The 16,524-nt window shown below is 31.3% G+C and overlaps 1 protein-coding gene across 1 annotated transcript in view; it reads left to right on the top strand.

Moving 5' to 3' along the window:
• LOC108915436 (palmitoyltransferase ZDHHC5) overlaps positions 1-16,001 on the top strand; it is a 23,674-nt gene extending 7,673 nt beyond the window's left edge. Inside the window, exons 5-8 of the mRNA XM_018721462.2 lie at positions 733-927; positions 987-1,131; positions 5,150-5,472; positions 14,772-16,001. Of these exons, the coding sequence (XP_018576978.1) occupies positions 733-927; positions 987-1,131; positions 5,150-5,472; positions 14,772-15,408 (1,300 nt within the window). The 3' untranslated portion in view covers positions 15,409-16,001. The remainder of the gene's footprint in view (positions 1-732; positions 928-986; positions 1,132-5,149; positions 5,473-14,771) is intronic.
• The last annotated feature ends 523 nt before the right edge of the window (positions 16,002-16,524 follow it).

Raw genomic sequence — 16,524 nt, 5'->3', positions numbered from 1 at the left:
GAATTTTGCTTTATTTCTTGGGATTTTTAAGTCATTTTAAAAAGTATACTTAAATAACAACTAAATGAACTTTAAATGCAGCTGAGCACTATACTCCATTTGAATAACTTCTCAGTAGGGGAAACAAGGTCACTAGATTTACAAACAGAGGTATCTACTAGCTACTGTAAAAAGTTTTCTTTGTTACGCGTTGTGCTGCCCTGCTGCCCTCTGCTATTGGATTGTATTAATATATCGGAATACCAGAGTCGAAATTGTATAAGTAGTGACATCTATTAAAGAAAAGCCAAACAACGGAAACAAAGATGACCACCGGTCGCTGAATTACAAGTGGAAGTGGATCTTATTTGTGGAAGGGTGAAACGGGTGGTGACTATGAGACGCCTTCATTATAGCCATCCTTCTCTATCACACGAATTTCTATGACTTTATCGCTCTCACGTAATGGCCGATGAACCATGGGGACTTTCCGACCCTGTATATGGAATATGTGTTTTTGTAATTGTTAAATACGAATTAGTGCTATTGGAACTTTACTAAAAGAAGTCTCCATACGTACGTTTGCTGTATACTGATTATTTGAAATCTTTAAAAAAAAAAGAACAACACATAAGTCTACCTAAGTATCAATTAATTTCACTCAAAGGACATTTAACTCTGGAGCATTTTTAGAAAAATTGTAGCAACTGTTTATTTTTAATCTTAAAAAATATTTCCTTAACCTAAGCTTAGTATGGTGCTGATGGGACTGATAGCTTTATTGGCGATTCCAATATTTGGTTTAACAGGTTTCCATATGGTTTTGGTGTCTCGAGGTCGGACAACAAATGAACAAGTAACGGGGAAATTTAAAGGCGGCTACAATCCATTTTCGAGAGGTTGTTGGGATAACTGTTGTTACACACAGTTTGGGCCACAGTTCCCGAGGTATTTTAAAAATTTTTCGTTCACTTTCCTTTCTATAACATGTTTTCTTTCATTTACAGCTTAATAAAACCACACAAGTACAATGCGAAACGAAAACATTGTCCTCATGGACCAATAGCTACGATCACAAACGATAGTCAAGTAAAAACTTACATGGATAACAGCAATGGAGTTCGGAATATCAACTCTAACGCTTACAATAAAGTGAGTATAGTTTCGCATTTAGCACGCATTACAGCATTCACCCGAATACACCATAAATAAGTTAAGTTCAGAAAGCAAATTCAGAAAAAACAATTTGTGAACTAAGAACACCGTTACCTCAAAATTATATGTGGTTGTGACAATTTTTTGGCTATTGAACATTTTATTGGATCAAAAACTTACTGACCTTTGGAATTTATGTTTATCATCGATATTAATAATTTTTTGGCAGTTATTTCTTGTCTTTAACAACCGAATAACGTATTTTACAAAATTTATTTATTTCCAAATAGGTGTGTTAAAAAATGAGAAATGTGGGTTACTAAGCTATTGATTATATTCAAAAAAACAGGGTTAAAAGGAACTTTGACGTGCAAGCAATTTTATTGCATGAATCGTTCAAAGGGTCATTTTAGATGAAAAAACCGCGGAATGCTATTAAATTAAAGGGTGGAAATTGGAGATAGGGGTGAAAAGGCACCCCTTTCAGTTTTTTAATTGTAGCTCAAAAACGAAGCAAAATTAACATTTGTTAACAAACTACTTGACAGCTCGCTCTCAAACTTCACGTCAGAGTGGAATACAGTGCTGCCAACTTTTCATCAAACAAGAAATTTAAATCGACTTTACGAGAAAATTTTTAAATGACAAATTCTGGATACTTTTTTGGCGGAATGTATATGAATCCTACTAAACATTCCAGCAAGTTTGGTAAAACAATTCTCGATTTGAAACAAAAAAGGAAGGTCCTTATTTACAGGAAAAAATAACTAAACAAATATTGTTACAGTTTATTTGCTTAAATTATAGCCTGAATTTCCTCTTATAGTCACGGTCACTTATTCTGTCACGGCCTAATGTTAAATTTGCAGAAGTGATTACCTGGACAAAAAAAAATATGACCGTATAGGAAATTAAATTTTAAATTGAGTTTCTTGTTCTTTAAACTCGATCTAAAATGGAAAAAAAATTAAGGTGGAAAAAAACGGTTTTCCTAAAATAACTAAAAAAATATAGCACAAATTGAAAAATTTGAAATGAGAAAGTTGTAGGTTTTAAAAAGATCTATCGACTGATATTTTGTAAGTATCGATTGCTTTGTTACTTTTCGAGATATATCGATTAAACCGTTAAAAATCTTCTCTTTTCTTCTATAACTCATTTACATTTACGTTTCCATACTTGCTATTTACTGCAAGTATAGCCCGCGGCAAGCCAAAAAAGTACATTTTTGAAAAATTTTAGAATATTAATTATTTTTAGAGATATACTTATAGATTTTTTGAAAAAAAGGCGTTCTCGAAAATTGACTAGATCTTCTCAGCAGATAGCCCTACAACTATTTTCGGTTTATTTTCTTCGTAAAGAATTATATTATCATGCTGTTAAAAAATGTTGACGATTTTATTAATTTTAAGGATCAAAAAATGACTTAATCTGGGGTAGCTTGACGAGATAAACACAAATATTATAGTCATTGTCGCCTTAGAAGCAAAATAGTCCCCTAAATGTTTAGTTTTTATTTAACGTACATTTTTTACTTTTATCGTCATTATAATTTCTAGAAAGGTGCAAGTTGGCTTTCGCCCACTTGACCTTTTGCTCGTGCCTGCGGGGTGCTAAATGTAAATACAACATTTTTACATCTACATCTTGAGCTTCATTTCAATTAGAAAATCTTCCTCCAACTGAAGGAGCTGCCAGATAAGATGCCTTCAGAGTTTATTTGCAATTGCAAAAATGGGTGGGCAATGACTACGATGTAACCCAGTGGGGGTGGAAAGTCATAGTTAATATGTTAATGCCAGTTTATACTGAAGAACCCTTGACACCGGAGGAAATAATAAAAATATATCATGTAGCTGTGCAAGTGGTTGCAAAACTAAAGTGTGTAGCTGTAGAAAAAAATCCTTCAAATGTTCGAGTGTCTGCAAACATTGTGACTCAACACAATGTGAAAACTTTGAAACTCCTTCTAACTTTCGACAAACTTCTCAACGAAACCGTTGTTGAGTCACAATGTGAAAATGTTGACAATTATTCTCTTGATGCTTTCAACATACTTCACGAAACTATGAAAGACGAACAAGAAAATGAAACAAAAAACAATCCGACAAAGAAAATAAGAATTTCATTCGATAAATAATTTTATCAATTTTTATACTTGTTAGTTTTCATTGTAACAATTTAATACATATTATTTTATACATAGTTGTATTATTAAATATTTTTGTAAATAAATTAAATTCTTTAAACTTATTTTACACCAGAATTAATTAATGAAATAATTATTGAAATAATGAAGTAATTGTTAAAAAGCCAGCAACAAGCATAACGTCAGTATGATTAATGAAGCAAAAAAATTAAGGGATTACACGAAAAATACTGTAATATTATTAATTATTGAAATGACGACTATTTTGCTTCTAAGGCGAAAATGATTATGATATTCGTGTTTATCTCGTCGAGTACCCCAGATTAAATACAAAAGAATGTTTGTACGTGGTCCAGAAGCCGAGATATCAAAGATTTTGCAAGCGCGAGCCATTTGGACTGCACGTCATCAGTTTTCAGAGCGAGCGCTTGCCGCTTCCCCCTAGTTCTCCGTCCGGTTCAGCTGATGCACTCAGCGCTTGCATGTTTCAGTTTATTACTCAATTACTAATACTAAAAATCAAGTAAATATATCCTATTTTTTTTTTTTGAAAATATAAGTACCTATTCAATATTAACCTCCATCAAACGCATCACTGTATAATGTTAATTGTGACTAAATTTTTTTTTAAATAAAAAAATTATCTCGCCTCCAGAAGGTCATAGAAAAATATATTTTTTTTAAATTCGTGAAAAAATGTCGGTATTTTCTTTCTTTAAGTTATTTTCATAAAATAAAAATTGAAATAGTTATTTCAAAAAAACATACTCAACAAAAGTGCAACCTTTTCAGTTATTTTTTTATCCTTAAAATTAATAAAATCGTCAACATTTTTTAACAGCATGATAATATAACTCTTTGAGAAGAAAATAAACCAAAAATCGTTACTGTAGGGCTATCCGCTGAGAAGATCTAGCCAATTTTCGAGAGCGCCTTTTTTTTTCAAAAAATCGATATGTCTAGAAAAATATTTAATATTTTAAAATTTTTCAATAATGTACTTTTTTGGCTTGCCGTGGGCTAATCTTGCAGGAAATAGCAAGTATGGGAACTTAAATGTAAACGTGTTTAACCATGTTTACCATTTTGGATCGAGATTAAAGAACAAGAAAGTCAATTTAAAATTTAATTTTCTATACGGCCATATTTTTTTTGTCCAGGTAATAATTTCTGTAAGCATTTCTCTATAATGCTTGGACTACTATTACACAGACCAACAAAATTTAACTTTTTTTTTTTGGAAGCAGAAACTTGAATATATATTTCCGAAGGAATTAGGTGCGCTGAATCCGAATTTGGCAGCAGAATTACTGGTATGTAGTTTCTGAATTGCAATCGACTGCTTGATGTCTAAAGGATCCTTAGTAGATTTTCGCATATTAAGAAATTGGGAAACTTAAAAATTTCAACGTGATATCTCAACGAAAAAAAAAAAAGATTTGAGCAAACTCAACGGCATTCGAAGGAGGGAGCCTTGTACTTTCAGATTCAATGTATTAGTTTTTTGAAAAAGAATAGATGGCATTACTACATAACCTCAAATATGACGAAAAACAAGTGTTTTTTGCACTTTTAGGTTAGGATATCTCAAAAACCTGATGTATAGAGCAATTCTGTGGCCAGATTTGGATTCAGCGCACCAAAATCCTTCGGGAATGCATATTAGTGTGCCTGCTTCTTGACCCTTGTTGACCTGTGTTATTTACATAGAATTTTACTTTATAAAAGTAATAACAGTACCATTTTCTGTATTAGAGGAGGATGTTTGTACTTGAAAATTTGTAAACTTCTATGAGTATTGGCTAAATAAAGATTATTATTATTATCTATCTGAAATTTGTGAATGTAATGTATCATTTTCAGATGTCACCTGGTCGTGACGGCTGTGAATTAGATATGGAACCCTCAGCATCACAATCCCAAGACTGCGAACCGACACCACCTCTACAGAGGCACGGTTCAAAAAGCAACTTCTTCCTGCCAACGATCGAGGGTGAATCTCCAAGGCACCCTAGAGGGGTCCATTATCCTCGTAGCAGTCCCCACCCAAGACCGAGGGGACTCGATCCAAACCGTAGCGGTACCCCGGAGAGTTTAGGTACACAGCGACCGTCTCCCACCATGCAACAGAGAATAAAAGCATTAGGGGTACCGACCCCCCTGGCCCTATCTAGTCCAGTTAGAAGGTAAGCGAGCTTTCGTAAGAAAATTAGTTGTTTTCGATGCGTTTTTATTTAATTTCTATATCTCGATTTTATTAATGCAAAGGTAAATGGTCTTTCTCTATAAAAATTATTTGAAAGATAAATTTTTATTTATATTGAATAATAAAAGAATTAAACTAGTCTGATTTACTTTCAGAGAAAAGTAATTATCGCTACCGAACTACTTTTACAAGAGTTGTGACAACTACTTAAATTACATATTATACGTGTGTAAGGTTAAATTATGATCATACATTAAAAAAAGAGGACCTTATGTTTTAGGAGTAAAGTTTTATTAGTAACTTATTTATTTTCTCAAACAATGAAACACTCTCAAGTATCTACATTACCAAAACTCTCAATAATGTGTACAGATGTTATTTTGTGTGAACTGAATTATCTACGTTTGAAAATTAACTTTATGAATATTAGTACTTTTTATATTAATGACTGCCCATTCTGCAAATCGTGTAATTTTTAAGTTTTACTAATGAAAATTAAATACAAAACAAGATACAAATGCAATTTTACGAAACCAGTTTTTTTATAAATTATAAATATTCAAACGTTTATGCCAATTTGTAAATGTAAATCAACAGCTGTAAATATATTTAGTTCGATATTTTCATTTTTTCTAAAAAGTTAAAAGGAAGACGTGATGAATAACGTTTAAAAGTCTCAAAAAAGTCTTAATTATTTTTAGTTTTGCGTTCAGGTTATGCACAAAATTTAATTTCTTCTGTTGAATAATAAAGGCTATTATTATAACATTAATAGGTATAATCTTGTTTTGCATTAAATTTATAGATTTTTTAGATTTACATTAAAGCAAATAATGCTCCAAATAATTAGTTATTCCAGCAAATGTTTGACAGTAATGAATGTTATACATTTTTTTATTAATAATGATTCTAGTTTTTATATTTTCTAAAGGTTAGTTATTTTTTTTATTTGTTAAATATTTACATTCCAAAATGTTGATTTTTGTCTGGGATAACTATATGCGGTTACTAAGCAACATAATTTTGGCTGTGACATAATTATTGAAATATTTTATAATTTAGTTTTTGTTTCTTTAACGTAACATCACTTATATAAATTCTCTGTGTAATTTTCATTTCTCTAAGCCTTTTAACTACTAACGTTCTTATTCTCAGGCTGAGGTAGAATTTTTTTGGTCTGTTTTCTGATTCAGTCACTATTTTTCCACCTGCTTTTATTATACCCTCTGTTTTTTTTTCTTGATTATTGAAATACAAAATATTAATTAGGAAAAGTATATTTTAAGTGGGCTGCGCAATATTTCGATAATTTCTCAATAGCCAAATCTAGAGCTACATCTCGTATATATATCATATATTTTGACGTGAGTTTTGGCTCAAAAACTCAGTTAAAAGAAATACTTTAATAATTTTAATTGAAATGTACAGTTTGTTGTAGTGTGATTAGAATATATATATATACATGAAAAAAATAATATATTTTATATATTTTATACTGCTATGTTGTTTATTGTTAATTATTTTAGAAAATAAAAATTTACGCCCATTGGTTTTATTTTTTCCGGAAAGACATAACCTTGCATTTTTAAAATATCCTTATATTTATTTTGTAATTTGTGCATATGTAACTAATTTATTTTTTAATTTTATTTAGTTGTAAATGCAAGTTTTATGTATAATAAATAAGTTAATATAGCTTATTATTTGATTCTTTGTACCTTTTGTTCTTGTCGATTTTTGTGCTATGTGTTCAGTTTCTGTGTGTCATAATTAAGAATATTTCAGTGAAATAAGTAATTGCTTCCGGTTATATGCAGGATCAGATCATTAGTTGATTGTTGGACAATGATATAGGGTGTTTTTAAATGAAGTAGCAAAAATGGTACCAGTGAATGTAGAGCCAAAAATAAGAGGATTGAAGTAAAAAATACCTTATATGTAAGTTGCACCCCTGTGGTGATATACCCTCTTAAAGGAGGGGATTGAAATTCACATTTTAATTTTTTTCTTTAACATGAGGAATGCTAGAGACTAATCTTGGTATGAGTATCCTACAAATAAAGAGACAACTTTTCGATATTTGTTCGATCATTGGCGTATTTTATAAAGGAGTGAAACAGTCAACCCCATTGCGATATTTTATTAGAAATTTTTTATACGAAGCAAATTATTTATTTAAAAATATTTATTGGGAAGACGATAAAACCAATAGTTTTTCTAGCAAAAAAATTAGATGCGTCATTGTTCACTAAAGGGGTAATTGTGAAAATTAGTAAAAATAAAGTAGGCGGATGTCATAACAAATAAATTGTTATTTATCATATTAATAAATTGACACTTTCTGTCAATAAACTGGTAATTTAATAATAACATTAAGAATAATTTGCTATTAATTAATGAAAAATGTCTGATGACTTATGACTATGGGACATGTATTAGGTAAAGTTATTTATCCGAAATAAAATTTAATACAAACGAAAAACAAGAAATGCAATATTAAATTTAAAGAATATTCTCGAAATAATGTCTATTTTGCTGCAAGCTTAACCTAATACGTCTGTTGAAGTTATAACGCACTCACACAAACAGTTCTTTGGTTATTGTGAAGGTGATCTGCTGCCTGAAATATTCTTAAGAGTAGTTCTTCTAAGGAGGCAACAGGAGTGGCATAAACAATACTTTTTGTGTCTCTACAAACAGAAATCCATAGGCGTTAGGTCAGGTGAACGTGCAGGTCTATAAACAGGGGCATCACGACCACGACCAATCCACCGATTCGGGTAATTTAAATTTAACCATTCTCTAATGGCAGGTGTACTATGTGCAGGCGCCCCATCGTGCATATACCATTTCACCTGACGTGTAGCGAGGGGTACATTCTCAAGTAATGTTGGAAGATTTTCGTTCAAAAATCTAAGATACTCGGCCGCTACAAGCCTGTGTGGAAGAATAAAAGGACCTACTAGAGTATTTCCTACAATTCCCATCCAAACGTTTAAATTGAAATTATGTTGACATCTTGAAACAAATATTTCATGAGTATTTTCTTCTGACCATGAATGAACATTATGAAAGTTTACTGCACCTACTCTAGGAAAATTTGCTTCATAGGTGAAAAGTATATTCATTAGGAAATTTAAATCATGCCTGGAAATATTAATGTACCATTGACAAAAATCTACGCGGTTAGGTAAATCAGGGTCATTCAATTCTTGATGGTGAAAAGGGTATAAAAGATTTTCATGAGCTCCATTCCATACAAGACTGTGAGAAACTTGCAGTTGCCTGGACACTTGTCTTGTGCTTGTACTACAGTCTTGTTCTAGATATTCTGGTATAGCTTCCTCAGTTTCAACAGTTCGGACATTATGCCCTCTTCTGGCACCCTCACGATTGGGCTGAATTTGACCAGTTTCGCGAAGCCTTCTTTCCATGGTATAATATTACTGCAGCGTTACTATTTTTTCTGGATTCGAAAAACACTTGGAGCATGTCGACAAATTCGTAATTGGTATAAATATTATTTGCCATAATTATTCTGATAATAAAGTAATCAATTGGTACTAATTATTATTGGTTGACATAAAGTGTCAATTTATTAATATGATAAATAACAATTTATTTGTTATGACATCCGCCTACTTTATTTTTACAAATTTCCGCAATTACTCCTTTAGTGAATGATGACGCATCTAATATTTTTACTAGAAAATTATCGGTTTTATCGAAAAATTACAAGAGGTAAAAAGGTTGCGCAATAAATCAGTCTTCCCAATAAATATATTTATACAAGTATTTTGCCTCATATAAAAAGTTTCTAATAAAATATTGCAATGGGGTTGACTGTTTCACTCCTTTATAAAATACGCCAATGATCGAAAAAATATTGAAAAGTTGTCTCTTTATTAGTAGGATGCTCATACCAAGTTTCATGTCTAGCATTTCTCATGTTAAAGAAAAAAATTAAAATGTGAATTTCAATCCCCTCCTTATAGAGGGTATATCGCCTCAGGGGTGCAACTTTCATATAAGGTATTTTTACTTGAATCCTCTTATTTTTTGCTCAACATTCACTGGTACGACTTTTGCTACTTCATTTAAAAACACCCTGATACAATATTCAAAGATCTATTTGTTCATTTAAAAATTATTTAATTTTAATAGTTTTCAGATTCAGACTTAATGTTTTTATTTAGGCGTTAAGAGGTTCTTAAATATTTTATATTGCTCTTATGAGAAAAATCTGTTCTATCATTTTTTATTATGTAATGTAGAATACATATGAGTAAAAAAATAACTTCATAATTTGAGCATTCAGCAATGAATGTGCCATACTTAAAGGGTAGCTAAAATAAACAAATTTAAATGCAGTACTTTGCTTCCTTAAATAGTTACAGCCCCACAAATAATCTTTTTTTAATATTTTTTTAAACTTGTTAGCAGCATGCACAATGTGTCATAATTGAGTGCTGCAGATATCTGTACCATGTTCCATATAATATCATCCTTTGTTATAAATTATACCTGACTGCTTTCAGCAACGATGCCATCATCAGAAATGAGTGTCTACTTTAAACTCCTTATTAACGAGATAAAGGTACGCCATATACACGAGATAAAGATTTTACATTACACTTAATTAAAAATAGGTTTAATAAAAGACAAAACTAGTCACTGACAGTGACAAAATGAACACATGTTTGTGAAATTGGTTTCTTGCAGTAGTCTTAGCTTTTATTAAAATTTACGTATTATATGTGTCAAATCTGTCTTTCCTTAATAAATGTTTAAAATACCAAGACTGCGAATTAATTTTGTGGCATTTTTTCGTAAATTCAAGGCTTTATTACGAAAAATTGTGTACATTATTATTTTTCAAAGTATTGTCCATTCCAATTTTTCGTATCTTCGTGAAATTGGAAGCGCTGCTTAGCCAGGCGGTGTCTATGGATCGGAACAAGTAGTAATCCGATGGAACAATATCTGGTGAATATGGGGGGGTGGGGTAAAACATCCTATTTCAACGTTTCTAAGTATTTTTTGACTTCATGAGTCGACCGTTGTCATGTTGCAAACTTACTTTATCATGCATTTGCTCGAATTTTTCCTTCAATACACTGCTCAAACGCATTAATTGTGCTCGGTAGCGTTCACCAGTTCATTCGGTTGAAGCAGCTCATAGCACACAACACTAAGCTGGTCTCACATGAGCTTTGAACCATGAATATTCGGTCTTGTCGTCGATGTTGATGCATGACCATGCAAAACCCACCATTTTCTATGCCTAGGATTATAACGTATCCATTTTTCATCGCCAGAAATGATACAATGCAAAAATTCCTTTTTTTTTGCTGTTGAAACTATTTTTCACACGTGAAAAATTGCCGTTCTACATCTCTCAGGTTCAACTCGTATAGCACCCAATTTCCTTGCTTTTGAATAGTACTGAGTGCATTTAAATCTTTGGAAACTGTTGTGCGATCAACATTCAACGATTCAGCAGGTTCATATTATATTTGACATGAATCTTGGTCGAGTAATATTTCCAATTCCTTTTTTTCGAACTTTTTCAGTTGACCGGGTCGTTCTTTGTCAAGTGTATTGAAGTCGCCACTTCTAAACCTTCGAAACCAATACTCACACATGGAGTATGGTCACCGAAAGTACCCAATAGCCCTCGATGACTTTCGTCAACACTTTTCTTTGAATAAAAGTAAAGGAAATGTAAAACATCCTGCAAATGATGTTTCCGTGGGTCGTAATTCGGCACCTTCCAAGCTGAGAAAAAATATGTTTACACTTAAGCAAAATGACACATAATAAAAAGAAGAAAGCTGGTAGACTATTCTGATAATGGCATAATTTGCTGAAAGCGCTCCGTTATAATTTTAATAAAAAGTTGTGTACCTTTTTTAAATTACTCCTACTTTTCCCTTTCTATTAATTGAGTGAGTCTGTTAAATAAATTGATTTATTTTCACTCAAGAAAGCTACCCTTGAAGTATTGCAGATTTGTTACTAAACACTATGTAAAATACACGTAGTCAGTTGTCTTCGTTTTTAAATCTTTCAAAAGTATATTATATAGCAACAAATTAAAACAAAGTTAGTATTCAATAACAAAAATTGCAGTTAGATATTGCAGAAAATTATCCTCGTTAATAAGTTCTGAAATTATTGTTAATGCAATTGTTTTTATTTATTTGCATCGTTACAAGATTAAGATTATACATATATTAAACAAATGATAAATGTTTTGCTTACCATAACAGAAACTAAAAGAAATGCAAGATTTTGTGGAAAATGGGCTAGTTACATTTTCATCAGCATGTTGATATTTTGAGAAGGAATTGTCAATAATTTTAAATGAAATTAATCTAAGGGATGCAAGATATTCTATAAAGGTACTTTATGAGAAGTTTTATAAATGCAAGTAGTGTACCGTCATCAATGATTATATTCGGGTGAACAGCAAAACGTAATTAAAAATTCACACTGGAATATGGTTTTTGATTTTGGTAGTGTTAAGGACAGTCCGTTGCACATTAATGTGCAAAGTTATCTCATCCAAGCTGTTTTACAGGATGTAATACTGTGTGTCAAAAATAAAGGAGCAATGTCCAGACTTAAGAATATTTTTTTATGTAAATATTTGCCCTTGTTACTCTAATTTCAATATTTTCATTTGTTTAGAAGATATTTGGACATATTTTTTTTAAACTTTAATACTTATCACAAAAATTAAGACTTCTAAGACAAATGTTTTTAATATTGTTATTTATTTATGGCTGGATTTTATTTTATTTTTTCTCAATTTATTTAAGTAGTTTGCCACCTATAAAAAAAAATCAAAAATGTAACATCATTCTTAGTTCTGAAAAGGAAAACATATCGACTTTCACATTATATTTTTATCTGTCTGCCTATAATAACCTTTGACATGTTTGACTAACGTTTAGTTTTCTTTTACATGTCGCAAAATACCCAAATAATACGGAAAAAATAAATATTTCTATAAAAAATATTAAATTTAAATAAATCCTCCATTTTTGATATGCCATTGTGTTACAAGTTGTGAAATTTGTCATACAATTTTTAAATTTCGGTATTTTAATTATTACTTAAATAAGGATTGCGCATTTCTTTATTAAAAAGAAAAATCAATTTTTGTTGAAAATTTTTGGCTAAACTAAATGAATTTTTGATTTTCTCTTTGTAAATAAGACATTTATGTTTTGGTAAATTAAGTGATGCAAAACTGTTTATACATTTTTATTCATTTTATAAATAAATTAATAAACTGATTTTAATTTGTAATACGGGTCAAAATTATTACATTTGACAGGTTTTAATCAAACTCATCTGAAATAAATACCACTTAAGATTATATCATCTCCGTAACTTTTTAATTTTTGTACCATTTTATTCAAATTGTGCTCAAAAGATGGTGCTTATCAACTATAGGAGCAAAAATTTAACTACCTTTCCAAATGCAAGCTTTCCTTTTACTCAAAAATAGATTGAAACAATCCAAAAGTTATGTTAGACATTTCTTATATAGAAAAAAATTGATTAACGAAAATTACTCATAATGATCTGTTCAACTTCTGTTTCTGTCAAAATTTTTTTTGGGAGTATATCACAGTATTTAGGTTAGGTTAATCACGAATATTTGAATACTAATAGATATACATGACATAATAAATGAGTAATTTGTCTGATCTGAGGAGTAATTTGACTTCAATTTTGATTATGAACGACTTTTGTTAATAAAATGTTTTCTACACCATTCCTAAAAAAAGATAAATCAGACAAAAACTTCAAAGGTTATAAAGGCGTTACAGTCTTAAGCGGGGCATTCTGCATATACAGGCTGTCTCCAAAAAACGCCGCAAGCCATAACTCCGTTATTTATAGTTTGATTTTAAAAAAGATTTAAAATTATGAGAAATGGCTCTAAATACACTATAGTGTGAGCTTATTGGAGCGTATTTATTATTATTATTTTTTTTTGAAAGGGGATATGAAAGGTCTACTTTTTTGGCGCCCAGCCACTATTTCATGACAAATGTATTTTAATTAATCATCTGTGCCATGGAAAACAAAAAATAATACAGCAAAGCAAATAAAACTCAAAAGAGAATTTTGTAGTTAACAGAAAAGAAACAATACAAAGAATATCAATTAAAAGAAAAACAATTTAATTAAATACATTAACGATTATACAAAATTAAAGACAAAACACATTAAACGAAGAACAACGAACACAAAACAACTAAAGAAACAAATTGTAGCTGTCGTTCTCTATTGTTTTCTCTAATGCCTGTACTTTTTGAGGAATGAAGTTTGAATTTGTGCTTTTTCAATACAGTTTTCTTTGATGCTCTAAATTTCCCGAATGGAAGTTCTTGGGTTTTCTTCAACGTTAATAAGAACATTAAACTCGATGTTTTCATTAAATTGGTGTTCTTCTCGCTTTGGTTTCTTAAAACCACCATAGTTTCTCAAATTTTCTTCAAGTCTTACAAATCTACGTGGTTCTGGAACTTCTCTGTGAGGAAATAGTTCTCGGTAAAGGGGGACTCCTACACCATGATTTTTATTACACCGAAAATATACCTGAATCATGTCCGTCAATTGATTATTACTCATATTTTGTACTGCTTATTTGCTTATTTCAATAAATAACCTACTGTAAATGACAGAGCAAGAGTATAATGCGTAAAAAATGGGACACGAATGCTAAAATGACATTTATTTGCTTTGTTGTTTATTTTGTTTTCCAGGCATACATGATTAGTCAAAATATGTTTGTTGTCAATTAACCGACCGGGCGCTAATAATGAGGTATTGACTAATATTTTCATGCTATTTTTGTTTCACAAAAGTAAACTTTATATACATCGTTGAATTCAAAATAGAAATCTGTACAATAATAATTAAAAAAAAAACCTATATTGCCATTTGAAAAAAAAGTTGACTATCGCTTTTCAAAAAATAATAAACAACAAATATGCTCCAATAGGCTCACTCTATAGTGTATTTAGAGCCATTTCATAAAATTTTTTTGTTTTTTAAAATCAGACTATAAATGACGGAGTTATGGCTTGCGGCGTTTTTTAGGAGACAGCCTGTATATGACTACATCGACTGAAAAAAATAAAATAAAAATATGGGGAATAGTATCATCCTAAGATTTATTTGAAATGAATGTAACTAGAGCTTTTGCTTGTGCTTTGTTGTATTGCTAGTATTGTAGTCGCTTGTGCTTATTCACAGATCTAACCCCAGCACTCCAACTCAGCCAAGACGTCCTGACTTCATCGGTGTGGTCTACTCAAATCAGACAGGACAGTATTACGAATTTCAACCGCAGGAAAACACTGTTCAGCGACAGATGATGCCTCAAGGATACGGCAGCCCACAGCGTCGCTTCATGTCAGAAGGCGAACTCGTGAGGCAAGAAGCGCAGCTTTCCTATCCAAGGTCGAACAACACCGTGGATAATATCAGGGAATTAGCTAACTCACCTCAGAGGGGTGTGTACATGTGGAAAGATACATCGCCCGGTTACGCGCCTCCCCCTCAGCAGCCAGATTTTTATCGGTCAAATCCTACTAGTCCCACACAGCAGACATATACTGCCCCCAGACCTTACCATCCAGCAATGCGCGGAGGTGTGGCTGTATATCCCCCGCAGAGCCCACAGGTGCATCGTAAAGCACAGATGGGGGCCGGAACACCTACTGTGCCGGACAATAGACGGAGGCCCATGTCTTTTGTCAGAGCTCTGGAAATGTCGGACACAGTAGAACTAAACTCACAAAACTCTCAGTGTTCTGCTCACATGTCCCAGCGCCCCACAACGCCCGATCGTACCAGCGTGTACGATATGAACTATGAAATATCGGTATAGGGTAGGTGTTGGCACTCTCGCCATGCCGAATGAGTGCATTTAGTTTCTCTGCATCAGAGACCCTGATAAAGTAAACATTCCGTTTACTGTTCATCCCACGGACCTAAGACCTTGTAGTGTGTGTATTATAATCTGTATGTTATTTGTTGTTATTCTACAATGTTTATGATATTTTTAATATTATATTGTGCAGTCTCGAAATCGTGGCTTGTGTTGTTTTGTTGAATTTTTAACCTGTTTTGTTTTATATGTTTCTTTGACACGAGGGAAAATTAAACGATTCGACAGTAATGTACTAATACGGAACAGTGTGCTCGGGCAAATTTTTTTTACAAGAGTCTTTGTTGAGTGTATTATCGATAACATAATTATGTAAATATTAATAATTGTATAATTGCAGTAAATTTATTTATAAAATTGTTTAACGATACAGATTTTAAATGGTTTAACCTGTACAAATGGATTAACTTAACAGACTATACTTTATTATTACATAGAAAACACCTTGGAGTGATAGATAATCAATTTTAATTGTTTTATACAAATTTTGTACCACCCCTCCTTATTTAATAGAAATTGTAAATTTTGTCATCAAATGGTATAAAAAATAAATTTTAATTTAATATTATTTTAAGCTTTATTTCCATTTATCACCATGTATATTCTTCTCTTCCATAAGAATTATGTAATAAGGTAAGTATTCTATCGTATGTGTTGATCTTAAATGTAGATTTTTTATTTTAATTTTAGTTTAACATTATTTTCCATTTTAGAAGGTACTTAAACCTTCAAATTTTGGTTTGGTTATGAGAATAAAGTCATCACTTAAAGAATAAGACAAAATATTAATGAATGAAAGAATGTTATTTTATTAAATGTTCAAATTGGTTTCTCTCCGCTTTCATACAATAATAAAATTTTTGCTCCACTTCCGAATGAACATTTCGAAGCATTTCGGGCGTTATCTGACGACATTCTTCAACAATTTCTCGATAAAACAATTTGTTTTAATTATTCGTTTATCTGTCAAAACAAAAACTTCATATTCTATCAGTTCAACTTTTTTACCTGTTTTACTTTAAACGAGACAATATTGTCTAGTCTTGTCTTGTCGAG

This window comes from Anoplophora glabripennis, unplaced genomic scaffold (genome assembly GCF_000390285.2).
Source record: "Anoplophora glabripennis isolate ALB-LARVAE unplaced genomic scaffold, Agla_2.0 scaffold1116, whole genome shotgun sequence".
Classification (NCBI taxonomy): domain Eukaryota; kingdom Metazoa; phylum Arthropoda; class Insecta; order Coleoptera; family Cerambycidae; genus Anoplophora; species Anoplophora glabripennis.
This window is presented reverse-complemented; position numbering and strand designations above follow the sequence as displayed.